The following is a 15,442-nucleotide window of genomic DNA, read 5'->3' as shown; positions in this document are numbered from 1 at the left end:
AAAGGCAGAAAACTCATTACATTTTCTATTTTCAAGGTTTTATTTCAGTTACTATTCTGTGGATATTTTTTACTATCATGTGTAAAATGTTCCTTTTTTAGATAACTTCACAAAACATAAACATTCCGGAAGACATCTCACACCCCCCATTAGTGTTTCGCGACCCCCCAAGTGGTCCTGACCCACACTTTGGAAACCCCTGCTCTATGTTGATTGGTCAGTACTCCATAGCAACAGTCTGCTATCTCTTGGTGGTAGACCGTTGCTATGAAGAAGAATTCTGGTTAAAAGAGAACAAAACGAGATGTTAGAACTAGAGGTCATGACATTTACAAATAGAGGATGGCTCATGAGGAAAACACCTTAAAGATCAGAACACATGAGGAGGACTGAGACGTGGAACAGAGAGTGTCACAGAGTCTGAGTGACGCAGCAGGAAAGAAATCATCACATAAATATATTTTTACACTTGGAGCTGATTTTAATTTATTACACTGGGGAACTGAAATGGGCAGAGCTAACCTCTGTTAGGAAATATGAAATGTCTCCAGGTCCTGCTTTCATAATCCAGTGACCCTGTCCCCACCCCCTCTAACTCTGCTCTATTATCCTGTGCTCTGGATCCTGGTCTCTGTCAGTCTATGGTCTCTGTACTGTACACCCTCAGTGAGCACATCTAATTTGCTGGTTCCTCGGGTGGGCGGAGCAGCAGCAGAACTCTGCCCGGCCGCACAGCGCTGCTCTCGGCTCAGCCTCGCGCAGGTCCCGGTCCCTCTCTGGTCCCTCTCCATTCATGCGGACCCGGCTGGAGATTTGGTGGTCGACTGTAGCCGGTGTGTGAGTGGACCATGGCTGCTAAAGAGGACCTCTACAGTAAAATCCTTCCTCGGAGGCTCCGGCAGAACCGGCCGGGCTCAGTGAAGACCGGATCCTCCAACCTGGACGTGCTGTTATCTATGGGCTTCCCCAGACCCAGAGCGTGAGTAGTCCGACCTGAACCGTGTGTGTGTGGCTCTGTGTATGTGTGTGTTTGTGTGTGAGGGGACTAAGGGGTCAGTTTTCTGTCTGGGGGTCGAACAGGGATCGGACAGGGACCTGGTCTTTGACGGTCAGGTCGAACGCAGCATCCCGGCGCGTTCACGTGGAGACCGGATAATCGGAGAGAAGAGTGAATGAGAATCAAATGAATCACTTAAAGTGTGAAAGTCACATAAGGAGATAATAATGCTTTTATTACCGAGCTGCTCCGTCAGTGAAGCCTCTCCGCGTGCTACAAGCTTTGACTTGTGATATTAAAACCCTGTAAAATGAAGATCAATGATATAATGAATTCATTCTGTGTTTAAGGCAAGTGAAGGTTACATTAAACCAGATTATAAATCAGGGGTTCCCAAAGTGTGGGTCGGGATCCCCTGGGGGGTCACGAGACACAACTGTGGGGTCGTGAGATGTCTTCCAAAATGTTTTTTTTTTTTCTAAAATTACTAAATTTGACCCATTAGAGTAAAAAATATCAACAAAAATAGAGTTTTCTGCCTTTCTTGTTACCAGATGACTCCTAAGTTTAGAGTTAGTGAACAGTTAATTATCAAAAGCATCAGTAGCAGCAGGTTAATTCATAACGGCACAGGAAACACAGACACATGCTCATATAGGTAGGGTCATTTTCTGAACAAATGAAGCCATATTAAATCACTTTGAGGGACAGTGGGGGTTGCAAGTCTTCGGCAACTATATTTTGGGGGTCTGAAAAGCTTGGGAACCCCAGATTATAAATGTCCATGTGCGTGTCCGGACTTTTTGACTTGGGTGGCCCAACTGGAGTACTGACTTATTCAGGGTGGAAAATGGCATGAATGAATGAATGGATGATGGATAGGCTATAATATCTGTGTGCACTAGTCATGTCTACTGTTCTTATAACACTGAAATATTACGCAGATTATAAATTCCATTGCAAAAAAAAAGGAACTCCTAAAAGTAATACACCAAGTTAATATCCTAAACATGACATTTTAAGTCTCAAAAGGAAGATCATCGATCAAATTCACAATTTAGAGTACGCTATCTATCAAGCATGAATTAATGGGCTATGATTCTATACTGATGAACTGATGGTTCTAGCTCTGCTGGGGTTAGCCACACCGTGAACTAGGCTCTGTGATCCTGTGATATATATATGTTTTCTTTTCTTTCTTTTTTAGAGTTATATTTGGGGCTTTTTTTGCCTTTATTTGATAGGACAGCTGAAGAGAGACCAGAAATGAGGGGAGTAGAGAGTGGGGGAAGACATGCAGCAAATGGTCGTGGTCGGGAGTCGATCCAGGGCCCCAATAAATATGTTTTCTGGGTGTTTTCTTACCTTCATAAGAGTCAGTTATTCAGGGTTTAAATATTCACTTAAAGGACCAGGATAAGTCGCTATGGAACATCCTTAGTTTAATTTCCAGCCGTCACTGGAGGTTAACAGTATTAAGCTGTGTTAGAATAACTCAGGATAACAGCTGGGCTAGTGTTTGAGTCAGATTCTCGAGGAGCTGTCATTCACCGACTTTTCATAAACAGGAGTCATGAAGTCATGACTGTGTGTGTGTGTGTGTGTGTGTGTGTGTGTGTGTGTGTGTGTGTGTGTGTGTGTGTGTGTGTGTGTGTGTGTGTGTGTGTGTGTGTGTGTGTGTGTGGAGGGGCGTTGTCATATGGTTCACCCTGTGTCCTCTGCTCTCAGTGAATGAAAGGACTGTCTTTGACTTAACTGGATCATTGAGTTCACATCCAGGCGCTCAGCGTAAACACAACACCCCTGAACTCTGTAAAAGCTCCCGTCTTGAAGCTGCTTTAACTCACAGTCAGTGGTGAACGCTGCAATACGACGGTTAACTTCTGATGTTTGCCCATTGCTCTGTGTGTTCTCTTTTAAAATGTGCATGTGTGACTGATCACAGAGAGGTAGACAGGAAGGAGAAGTTGCTGCAATAACGTGCTGAAGAGAGCGAGCTGTGCCGGCACAGTTGTTCATGGGCTGGAGGTCTGTGGTGTCAGAGCTGACCTCCGAGTCTCAGTTTGTGAGTCAGTCTGTGAATCAGTCTGTGAATCAGTCTGTAGACCTTTTCACACATGGACTTCTCAGGGCGGCCTGCCTCTGAATTTCCCGTTTTCTCTCTACATAAAAAAAGACTCTACAGAAGTCACAGTGCAATCTCTGCAAGAGATCCAAGATGGCAGGAGGAGCAGAGTCTGATGCAGTTATGACATTTTATGCCTTTTCATCAATGTAGTGTTTCCAATGTGAAGACGATACCTGGACAGGTCGCACAATTTAACTCTGACCCTTTTTACATCTTTCTTTAATTTGATCTGTCTCCACATTCAGTGAATTAAATGATGCAGCCCCTGACACATGCTCTGCTGCAGGTGATCAGAGAGAGAGGAGTTAGTTTATGTTTTAAAGTTATCAGTTACCGTCGGTATCATTCTGCACTCTAGTTTTGGATTTCTGCAGAATGCTTCATCATTAAACAGAAATGGATGAGTGGGACAGGATTCCAGGAAAGTAAAGAACAATAATAATCATGACGATAATGATATTAAAACGCCCTCCTGTAAATACACTGATGCTATAACAGCCAGCTTAAAAGCTTATAGGTATGTCTGTGATAGTGCACATACTTTACCTGATGAATGAGGTCAGTTTTATCTGGTGATTTAACCTTTGACCCCAAAAACTTGGTTATAAGAGGGACATGTTGCAAACACAAGGATCGTGTAAAATAGAAGAAGCAGATAGAAACTGTGACAAGCCGATACACACTCTTAAAGATTTGTACTTGTATTGCACTTCACGTTGTGATGCTCACATTAGATAATTAATCACATTGTGCAGGCCTGATGTTAACTGCACTCGATGTGCACACGTCTGTCTTCTCTTTTGTGTCATTTCTAATGAAGGGTTTAACTCTCAGACACTTTTAGTTTTTTGCACTTTTGAATCAGTGTTTAGCAAAATAAAAAATAAGAGCAGAGTATTTCTCACTTTTAAAAATGTTTGAGGTGAACTGCAGAGATAAAAAGAGGATTTTCTCCCCTTGCTTACACGGGCCAATCAGAACAGAGAAAAAGAATCAGTTTTATATCAGAGAAAGTGTTTACATCTTTTTTTGGTCTTAGTGATTTGATGTCTGGATGTTCTCTTCCTTTCCTTCAGCTCATTCTCTTAACCTCGGAAGAGTTTCCGCCCCTTTCACCCAGACAGATGTCACACGTCAAGAGTGTTTGTGTGCGTTAGAGTTATCCAGCGTGTTTGTGTCAGAGGAAGTGTGCTGTGGTTTGCTGAATGGACACACAGCAGATGATGATCGGGCCCCAGGCAGGCCGGGGTTTGGCCTGGAGCACACTCCCTCTGGGAGGCCACAGCCTCTTTTATATCAGCCTGCAACTGCTTGGCCTTGACTCCTGAGCTTATTAGCTCCCTTTCTCTGTCTGTCTTTCTGCATCTCGTTTCTATCTCCAGAGATTGACCCAGTAAAATTCCAATCCAAGCTGAGGTGAGCTGGTTATGCTGTAAAAGGATCATTTCTGTGGAAGGAGATTACATTTATCTGCTGTTTCGTGTCACGCCATTATTTTCATCCGGGGGATATCAGCGTTCTCACAAAAGAGGGAACGATCATCAAAACTTTAACACTTTGTAATACAAACTATATAAATCTTCTGTCAGATTTTCAACCCAAAACTTCAAGAGCAAAAGAAAGAGCAGTGATGAAGTGATGAAGATGAAATAAAGAGAGCGAGTGCAGCGGATGAAAACAAAGAGATGAAACAGAGGAATAAAACATCATTATCTGATTGTTTCACAGCAGAGAGGCTCTGAGGAACTTAAACAAACATGCAGAGAGGAGCTGGAGGTTTTAAATAAGCAGCTGCCCCCTGTGTGTCTCTCTGCTCTGCCCTCAGTCACACCTGCCACTCCACACAGCCGCTCCACAAACAGCTCCCATGCACTCGTCCGCAAATGCCAACGTTTGTCGAGTTCCTTTGTGTCTCATAAAGATGCACGAGGTTCATCACTGTCTGCTGCAGATGAGAGAGACAGCAAAGTCACCTGCTGCTCCCCTCATTTTTATTTAGTCTTGACCTGAAGAGTACTTACTGTGAGCTTCACATCCCTGCTACTACCATGCACTGTGCAGAGATCCGATCACACACACCTCTCACGTCTAATGGAGCCTTTGTTTCTGTTTACAGATTTTAAATGAGTTGATTTAGTTTCGGTGATTTTTTAGTGCCAGCGTTTGTAAAGGGAACATTAGAAACAAGACTTCTCCAAGTTCTGGATGTCTTCTTTTTTTTGTTGAAGTGAAATCAAAAGAAGATTTGTATTCATTCATATTTTACTAGCACTGAATCAAAGTTTAAAATTCTGGTATCTTCACAATCCTAAAAGAGAGCAGACACCCTGCAGCTTTAAATAATGAACCACTTCATATCATGGTACGACAATATCCCCTGCTTCTTCCTATTTTATTCTTTTCAACTCAAAGTCGGCTTTTTTCATACGTTAACACCAATATTTACATCTGGGTAGTGTAAATTATAAACTATTACTCTCTATGGAGTATATTTTATATTGAACAGTTTTGTTTTCATTTTCTGATCAGATTCATTTACATTCATTATTTGATGCTTAAAAAAGGGGGCGGGGCATCATGATTGACAGCTGTTTTTGACCTGTGATTGGTTGGTAGGGTTAAAGCAGGGGTTCCCAAACTGCTGCCCGTGACCCCCAAAATATAGGTGCCTGCAAAGACTCGCGACCCCAACTGTCCCTCGTAGTGATTTAATGTGGCTTCATTTAGCTGGTCTGCAGAAAAGTAGCCTACCTATGTGAGCATGTGTCTGTGTTTCCTGCATCGTTATGAATTAACCTGCAGCTACTGATTCTTTTGATAATCAGAAAACTCATTACATTCATCTCATCTATTTTCAAGGTTATATTTCTAAAAAAGCTACTAGTTTTGTTGATATTTTTTTACTATAATGGGTAAAGTGTACTATTTTTAGATATCTTAAAAAAAAAAAAACCTTTAAGGAAGACATCTGACGACCCCCCAGGGGTTCCTGACCAACACTTTACACACCTGGGTTAAAGGGACAGGATCTCTGCACTGGCATGTCTGCTCTATTTTGGCTTCACTCTTGTAGGATGTGAATGTAGACACACCATCTATCATTTTTACAGTCTGTAGTTGACACATTAATTTTCACTCTGCTCTGAATTACATGTTTTATGCAAAACGTTTGCCATCATTGGGTACGAACAGTTTGTCACACTTCTAAAAATCAAATCTGCCTCCTTTCCAAGGTTACATTTCAGTCCCCAGAGCATTTAGGTCCATTGTTTTCAACCTTTGTCTATTGTTGTCCCCCAGGGGAATGTAAAAGTCACCGTAAGTTCCACACTGTGAGGGCACTAATATGTACCCTTGTTGAGTGGTACAGTGGGGGAACTTAAAGGTACAAATATAACACATAATTTCCTTCAGTGTGCCCCCACATGCCTTCATATCTCCTTCATCTTCTTCCATGAAACAAACACACTGAACTAAACTGAGAGATAGATTTTAATGATCACTATTGAGAGAAAAGGATGAGTAATAGCTGCAGAGCTTCTGTCCATCCACCTGAGGTTAAATCACTCTGAAACAGTATCGATTGTGCACATTATTCTTCCCTCAGGGGAGAGACAGATTCCTGTAAGTCACAGGGTGCATCTCTTGGACTCAGTAAATGACAGTCCGCTGCCTTCAGCCTGCTCTCAGAGAAGTGATCAATTAGCCATAAAACGCACAGTCATGCTGGTGTTTACTAGAAACCCTGCCTGAGCTGCTTAAACATCTCTGCGTGCAGAGACGGATCGACTTGAGAGACCACTTAGTATCAAATGAAGGTAAAAAGAGGTTTCTGCTCTGTGAGACAATAAATTAGTCATCATGAGACATCACAAAGTGAAAAAAGGAAGGCGCCGCTATCTCTGTTCAAATAACATGATCTGTATTTCTCACAGGGAACAATGGACCTCACTATTTCCCTCTACAGTTCAGTGTTTTTATGTCCCCTCATGCATCTAAGATGTATTTAAATTGTAGTCCTTGATGAAGAGAACAGACGAGTACACATAGATAGAGATAGTGTTAAGGATAGTGAAGCCTGACCGCTGTGTTTAGGAGTAAAGATGCAAAGATTCTTTGACGTTGTTAAAACCGATGCAAATCGATCAGGAAAGGACAGGAGGACAAAAAACAATGACGGCTGATGCAGCTCCAGTGTGTTTTAAAGCTTCTTGAGTCTGGGATCATTTCACCCTCTGTAAAGCAAACCCCACTTATCATGTGTGCATGTTGGTAACGTGCAAGCGTTTGAAGAGACGCCTCTCTCTTTTAGACATCAACTGTGACTTTAAACCAACAGTCCAAATATAGAGCCACACTTTCAGTCCCTCACCTTAAAACCTTTCCCCTAGAGTACTTCATCTCTGTGGTGGCTTGGACTGTATCTGCAGTTAATGGCTGCTGTCACAATGCTCTAAAGCTCTACTACCTGGATGTAAACAAGTTCAGGTGATAGATGTCGTCTCGTAGTGTGGCGTGGTTTGTCAGTATGTTGATTTAGTAAATGGAGATTAAGTTGTATGTAGGCTGTGTCTGGTTAAACTGATATATAACCACTCCACCAGAACAATGAGGACAGGCATGTAAAAGACTGAAGGCTGGTGGTGATAGATCTGCTGGCCTTAGCCACACTCTGTAAACCACTTTGGCATAGTTCACCTGCAGACTCTGTGGTCTGTGTTTAGCCGTGTTGAATAAATCTAACACTAACACAAGTTATCTTCAAAGCCAGGACATGAATTGAGATTTTTAAAGGCTTGTTTTGAGTCTAAAAGAGTCATGTTAGATTTAAAAGTGGATAGTGGAACTAGGGCCATGAGGAAATTGCTCAATTTATTATCATATGATTGGTCAATTGATTGTTCAATAATCAAAGACTAGTCAAGTATTAGGATAGATGTTTGTTGCAGCCTGACTATGAAGCGACGAAGGGATGAGTTTGGTTTGTCTTCTTTTTTTAACTCGGCGCCATCAGCAGTGAAACAAACGAGAACAAGGATCCGACTGAGCAGAGGAAGCTTTCCAGCGTGTGCAGCCTGCTGTCTTTGTACCCACAGCTGTCTTATTAAAGTGATGGGATCTGTATCTGCAGAGAAAAAGTTTCTTCTTCTTCATAATTTAGTTTGGCTCTGAGTGTTTGATTCTCCGTCAGCTCTTCCCTTCCCTCACAAGAGTTATCCCGGAAATGTTTCATAACTTAACAAAGCACGCCTGAGAGCGCTTTCTGAGCGGCTCAAATTAAACTGAGTGTCTCTGCACTTTTCTCTCACTTGAACTTTTTGTTGACAGACTTGTAACCTGTGTGATATCTGCGGTGTTATTTCAGGTCGACAGCTGTGTGTTCAGTCAGTTTATGAAGTAAGACGTGAGCTCTTTCATCTGGACGCCCACTCACTTCCTGTGTAGATAAAGTGTTTCTATGATTGCTGCTCTTCCAAAATTTCAACTTGTGAATCTTCTTGTTGGAGTCAAAAACGGTGAATCAGATCCACAGCCGATGTATTTGCATTTCCAGTGCCACATTTGCACTTCACGTTCTCATTGCTGATGAAGTGTTTTCTCTCCCGTTTCACAACAGCTGTCTGCATAGGAAGCGTACTTTTGTGTGGCTCAGCTCGAGGGTTTGCATATTTGCTGATTTGAAGGAGGAAAGGAAAATGCCTACATACAGTTTGTGGGTTTAAGTCTGCTACATCAGTGAGAGCTGCATACAGTACAGAGCATGGCAGCTATGGGAACCCTGAAGTGTGGTGCAGTTGGTAACTCTCATGAATTATTGAGTCATTCCCTTGTTTTTTATCAGCAAGTATCTTTGAAATGCAGATGAATATCAGCTCATTGGTCTTTCACTCTGACTTTACAAACTGCTTCATCTCTGGGACTGTGGTGATATGAGGAATATATGCTGTGTGCTTTTATGTTGTTCAATATTATGAAGTGTGTTAAACTAATATTACAGAGTGCATATTAGCTTCAGTTCCTGCACAGTACCCTGTTTGCTAAATCCCCCTCATGGATCCAAAATAAACACAGAGAGTGGTTTTTTGTTTTTTTTAAATCTGAGGGTAGCTGTTAGCTTTAGCTTCTTCTGACTGCATGAAAATGGTGTGAAAGCATGTCCATTATTCTCCCGACCTCCATCCAACAGGTAAAATGTCACCGTGCTGAGCAGTGTAGAGCGTATAAACATGTTTTCCCATTGGTCTCCAAAGAGGCCGCCATATTTGAAATTCTGACTCCAACTGACTTCTGACTTAGCTTGAAACTGGCGAAGAGGTGGAGCCAAAGTGGGCCTCAAGTTGCATAGTTAAGAGCTATGGGGCTTCTTTGGTTCTTGGAGCCAGCCTCATGTGGACACTTGAGGAACTGCAGCTGTTTTGCTCCTCTGCTGTGACTTCCTTTTTCTCTTACTACACTCAAAGAAATAATGTGTTGGGTGAACCAAATAAAATCATGGAAACAAGTTCCAGCTTATTAAAATTCTTTCATTTAGCTAGACAAAATTTTGTTGAACCAACTAATTGTAAATATGTTGAGTGAACACAAAGTATTGACGTTATCATTACTTATTTGACAATGTTTGGGTCCAACTTAATTTATAAAGGTTGTTTCAACATATTTACTAAGGTAGGATCTGACTTCATTGTCTTTGGTCACAATATCTTGTATATTATGATAACAGATAGCTTTTTTATTTGTTTTTGTAAGTTATATTTTTGGGCTTTTTTGCCTTCATTGACAGGGCAGCTGAAGAGAGACAGGAAACGTGGGGAGTAGAGAGTGGGGGAAGACAAGCAGCAAATGGTCGGGAGTTGAGTCGGCAACCTCTGCGACGAGGACTATAGCCTCGATACGCCGGGCGCTTAGACCGCTAGGCCACCAGCGCCCCACTTGCAGTCAGTCACAGGTGGTCTCTCTGAACTCCCCATAATGGCTCTTCTTTGCCAGAAGCACGCTACCTTGGCTGATGAATAGGGCCCGTCGCACGTTACTGCCCCCTACTGCTCTGGAGAGGTATTGCAGATGGGATTCCTATCTAAACCCATTGGGTTGTGTTAACATAAAGCAGTCTTGTAGTTTTAAAGATTTTGCATGTCATCTTAAAACTACATGATTTATCAGCTCATCAGCTCATGATTTAATGTGGAGCCTTAGACTTCAAATTTCCCCCCTCCCCTCTGCCTGTTGACACTATGGTAAAAAGGTTAGTGTGGTCTCAGGCTGGTCTTTAGAGTGGGGAAATAATGACAGTTAGCGGGCACAGATGTGAGAGCATCTCTCAGTTCTTGAACGCCTTTTCGTCTAAATGCAACATACGTGTGCTCCAAAGAAATAACAACTACGCTCTCACTCTACAACTATGCTCTACTGATAAGTTAAATAACCAACCAAAAGACCTTCAAATGCCCAAGCATGAAGGTAGATGGTTTGAGGAAGGCCTGCAACACCTCGGGTCGGTTGTTACTACCCCATCAGCATCGCCACGTTCAACAGATCCAGGCTCTGTTCATGTAAGCGCCAGGAAGTGACACTGAGACTACCTGCCCTACCACATGGCCCCCACACCCATAACATGAAGACAGATGGGCAGCAGGAGCCAACAATCACCGGGGTTAACAAGAGGGATATAAAATAACTGAAGCCACGAGCGGGAGTGATTATAGCAACAAAGATGAGACATTTGTCTTGTTTATGTTTAAAGGTGAGTCGACTGCAAAGCTCTGAGAGGAAGGAGAGCTGAGTGAAGACAGAAATGTCAACATAAATACTCCTGCAGAAGTTTAATGTGAATTAAAACAAGTAAGCATGCTAAGGCTCAGACTAAAGAGACATTCTGTGAAAAGACTGCTCATAAAAACAGAGGTGGACTGAAGAGAGCAATAAGAAAATCCTAAAGACAGTTGTAAAAATCAAACTGATACATATATTATTAGATTAGATGTGTCATCATTATACATCTGCCTCAGCATAGAGCCTCTAACAAGGTCAGATAAATGTCTAACAGTCTCCTTCCTGAAACAGGAGAGGTGCATCACTGTCTGACTGTAGCTGCCATCATTCACTGACGCTCCTCTGCTGCAGCTCGGTGATCATATCACGGTTAACATTAAGCTCTGTCCGGAAGCAGGCAAACAGACGCCACGATCAGATTATGAAGCCATTGTCTCAGCTCAGATATCTCTCCTTATGAATGTATGAAACTCAAGGTAGCCCGAGTGCCCTGCACGCTGCAGCTCTGCATTACAAATCAGCTCCAAACAAACACTTTGTGTAAGGAGAGCTGCTGCTGATACTTTGAATGTAAAAGCCTCACGCTGGCTCCATATCCCCGAGGTTTAAAGTGACCCTCAGGTTTAATGACGCTCTCTGTCAGCGAGGATCTCACACTCATTCATTATTCCTCACTCCTGGAAGCGGCAGGCTGTCAATATCAGCTCCTGGCTTCAGGCGCAGATGGAGAGACGTGAGCAGCAGCAGAGATGAGCAGCGAGGTCAGAGCGATGAGGGTGATACTGTTCTTAAGTCACACACAGATTAATATTCATGCTCCTGTAACAAGTTTCCACATGGTTATGAAACAGACTGTAATTAGAACTGATTACTGTTTATGACCTACAAAAGCAAACCATCAGAGACCATCAGCATAAACACTGACGGCTTATTTTGGATGTCTGGAGCCGCCGCTGTTTCTGCTGCTGCTGCTGCTGCTGCGGGGAAGGCGTCAGACCAAGTGAAAACAGTACACTGCAGAAACAGACATTTTTTTAACATCACTGCAAATATTCACAGAGAGGGAGTGACAAAAGAGAGCAGGGTGAGATTTCAAGATAAGACGTGCAGGAGGAAATCAGCACAGATACAAGAAGTACCAGTTTGTCCACAGGGGGCGCCACAACCAACACCCCCTGAAAGTTTCTCACTGGAGCTTCAGGTATAACGTGATATTTTAGAGTCTTATTAAACTGGAGATGACGCCTCTTTAAATTTAGTTTAGAATAGTTCCAGATCAGGAGTTTGCTGAATGTCCAGAGCCGAGAACTGATTTGATTAAAACTGATGCACCAACTTATAAAAATGCTTCAACTGGAACAAGCAATTTAATTACGCTGTTTTTTTTCAACCTAAGCAGGCAAACTGCATTAAAAAAATGTCTTCAAGTAATTTCCTGAAGCTAAAACTGCCCAAGCATTTATATTTAGTAGCTTTAAGTCCTTTTATTGCTGTGTGAAAGTATCCTAAACCTGCGTTCTGTCTGTTGGCCAGCAGAGGGCGACACCACCATAGACAGTATAAATAATAGATGTAGTATCCGTGACGTCACCCATCTGCTTCTGAAGAGTTGTTTTGAAGCCAATCGTTGGCGGGAGCCATATCGGATTTATTGAACTCAACATAACTTCTGTCGGGCGACGTAAAGAGGCGGGCTTTGATGCTCCTAGCTTACAGCTACAGTGTTCCCGCCTGTCAATCAAGTCAGCTGTGCCTCTAGTAGTGGAAAACTCGTAATCTAAATAGCTTCGAAATTGCTGCGTAATGAAAAAATTCACCCAGCCTCAAGTGGACACTTGATGAACTGCAGTTTTTAACACTTCCGCATTGGCTTCAGTTCTTGCAGCCAGAGGTTGCCGCTTGGACACCACTGGTTGAAAAAAGTCTAATTGAAAAGAAGAAGGGAGAACGACCCTACATGTACAGAACATCATGATGTTGATTTAATGCTCCCAGATTAAAGGATGAAGCAGGGACTCTAGGTGTGGCTACCTGTGATTAATAAGGGGCTAAAATGCCCTCCTGTCAACCAGGATAAAAACAGTACGTATCCATCCAAAAATCCAAATATGGTCACTTCTGGTTCCAAAAACCAAGATGGCAAACTTAAGTGTTTAGTTTACAAATTAAAAACAAGGTTGGAAATACACAAATGGAAGAGAGAAACTCAACACAAGCTGTTTAGCTGCACCGTGTTTTCAGTGCGGGTTAAAGAGACACTTGAACCAGCTGAGGGTGTCCTCATAAAGTTAGCACATGCTCTCTGCTCGCACTCAGGTCTTTAATAAATGGAGGATATCTGCTGCAGTAAGCAGCTCTCAGGGCAGCTGTCTGAGTCCGACCACAGTTGCTGAGTCAGCAGCAGGTTTAGTCTGAAGGCCTCTGGGACTGACAGTTGTCCTCTGGCCCCCCTCTGCAGACCCTCCTGAGGCGATGTTTGGATCAAACACAGCCCGTCATTAGCTGTGGGAAGCTTGTGACTTCTTTACACGATTAGAAAGAGTAATTTATTGAATGCTAGAGATCTATTCATATACTCAAAACCAAGGAAGAAGAAGCAGGAGCTTTTGATGAAAAATGAATCCAATGTAGAGTCCAAAAAACTGCAGTTCCTCATGTGTCCACTTGAAGATCTCAACAAAATACAAATGTCCTTATTTACAGCCTGGTACAAAAACTGGCTCTGGTCTTCATGTCTCGTTTTGTTGTTTTAAAAAATGTTCAGGTAGTTAATTTTCTTCTTTTATACCTCATCTGTTGTGATTGTATTTGGTCTGAGACCTATGCATACTGGGCGTGGTTGGTTTAACTGAGAGGTGGGCATGTTGAAGGGCCAAAACTGCAGTACCTTTAGTGGCCACTTGAAGCTGGCTCCAAAAGTGAGCTGCAGCTATTCACCTTTGAGTTTTGTGATGTCATTTAAAGGAGATAAAGCTTCTTCACTTTGCACACCTCAGGAATGATGCAAGATAAGTGATGTTTTACTTGACGTGAACACATTCTTTATTTTTCTCTGTGGAACCTTAGCGCTGCTCCCAACACACTCTTCTCCTTTTTCTAACATGCCGTCAGTCAGGGAGTCAGAAGAAGAAGGATTTCAAGGATGAGGTGAAACATATGAAACATTTATGGAGTAGTTTCTCGCTTGTTGTCTGAGGAAGAACGTGATGATGTTTTCTGCTACATTTCTCTGCAGCTGCTCTTCAGACTCGGCCTCGCTGCTCCTGCTCCGGAGAACATTTTAAAAATCTTTCTCAAGTTTTCCCGTGAAGCTTAAATCCATGAAGCGTGCAGAAAGGCAGCGGGCAGAGAGCTGCGTCTGCACTGCGAGGGCGAGATAACACTGCTGTGCTCTGCTTTTATATCTCTGCTCACTCCGCTTAGAGGAGGGGGAATCTGTCCTTGTCCCATCTTTCTTCTGTTATTTTTTAACTCTCTTACAAACACACACACACACACACACACACACACACACACACACACACACACACACACACACACACACACACACACACACACACACACACACACACTACTGATGTGTGAGCACAGTCTCTGTTTTTGTTTTGGTTGTGTAAATGAGGGCACTACAGAGCTGAAGGATCAGAAACTAAAGTAGATTTGATGTGGCATTTAATCTCATGCCCAATTTGACGTGGAGTCGGTGCGCGTGTGTGTGCGCGTGTGTATGAGTATTTGTGCGTGTGTGTGTGAGTGTGAGAGTGTGTGTGTTCATTCACATATTTCAGTTGGCTGTGCACAGATTTGTTTGGTGCTTCTTCAGGGCTGTTTGTACACTTGTGTGTCTTTGTGTCATCTCCTGTTTGAGGCTTTGTGTGTGTGTGTGTGTGTGTGTGTGTGTGTGTGTGTGTGTGTGTGTGTGTGTGTGTGTGTGTGTGTGTGTGTGTGTGTGTGCGTGTGCGTGTGCGTGTGTGTGTTCACTGATGCCTGAGCCATCTGTGCCTGTTGTACCTTTGCCAGTGGAGTGACTGGAGCGGCTCCAGCAGCCGGTGTCCTCGGGCTCCTGCCGTCTGCCCTCACATTCACTTCACTGAGACACGACAGGAAGCTCCTCCATCTTGGACCGTCTTCGCGCTCCGTTCCTCCTCACGCTGCGCTCCAGTAATCCGGCCGGATTGAAGTGATTGGAGGGGAAAACAGACTTGATGAGACATTTAATTACAGGTCTTATTGGATGTGGATTCTGCTGTCATGGAGCGTTTGGTGGAAGCAGAAAGCAGAGACCCGTGGCTCCTTAATAAGTTTTAATATTCTTTCAGGGGCTGATCAAAGGGCTGACCTGAGGTGGCATGGCCCCTCTTGAAATGTGATTGGCTATGTGCTTTGACAGCTGTGTTGCAACAGGCTGCTTGTTGCTCTCTTTGCATTTAAGTCTAGCACGTTTTCTCTGGTCGGTTTGAATCATAGACTGTATGAATAATGGACGTAGTATCCGTGACGTTCCCCCATCTGTTCCTGAGCGCTGTTTTGAAGCCGATCGTCGGTGG

The 15,442-nt window shown here is 43.1% G+C and overlaps 1 protein-coding gene across 3 annotated transcripts in view; it reads left to right on the top strand.

Moving 5' to 3' along the window:
* Positions 1 to 542: 542 nt before the first annotated feature.
* The window catches only part of ubash3bb (ubiquitin associated and SH3 domain containing Bb), a 46,747-nt gene continuing 31,847 nt past the window's right edge, over positions 543 to 15,442 (top strand). The window contains exon 1 of one of the 3 annotated variants that reach the window (XM_034701233.1): positions 543 to 979. In XM_034701233.1, the coding sequence (XP_034557124.1) occupies positions 849 to 979 (131 nt within the window). In that variant the 5' untranslated portion in view covers positions 543 to 848. The remainder of the gene's footprint in view (positions 980 to 15,442) is intronic. The other 2 variants (XM_034701231.1, XM_034701232.1) reach the window with 2 other exon arrangements.

This window comes from Notolabrus celidotus, chromosome 14, assembly GCF_009762535.1.
Source record: "Notolabrus celidotus isolate fNotCel1 chromosome 14, fNotCel1.pri, whole genome shotgun sequence".
NCBI lineage: Eukaryota > Metazoa > Chordata > Actinopteri > Labriformes > Labridae > Notolabrus > Notolabrus celidotus.
The sequence above is the reverse complement of the archived record's forward strand: the minus strand, read 5'-3'. Positions and strand labels throughout refer to the sequence as shown.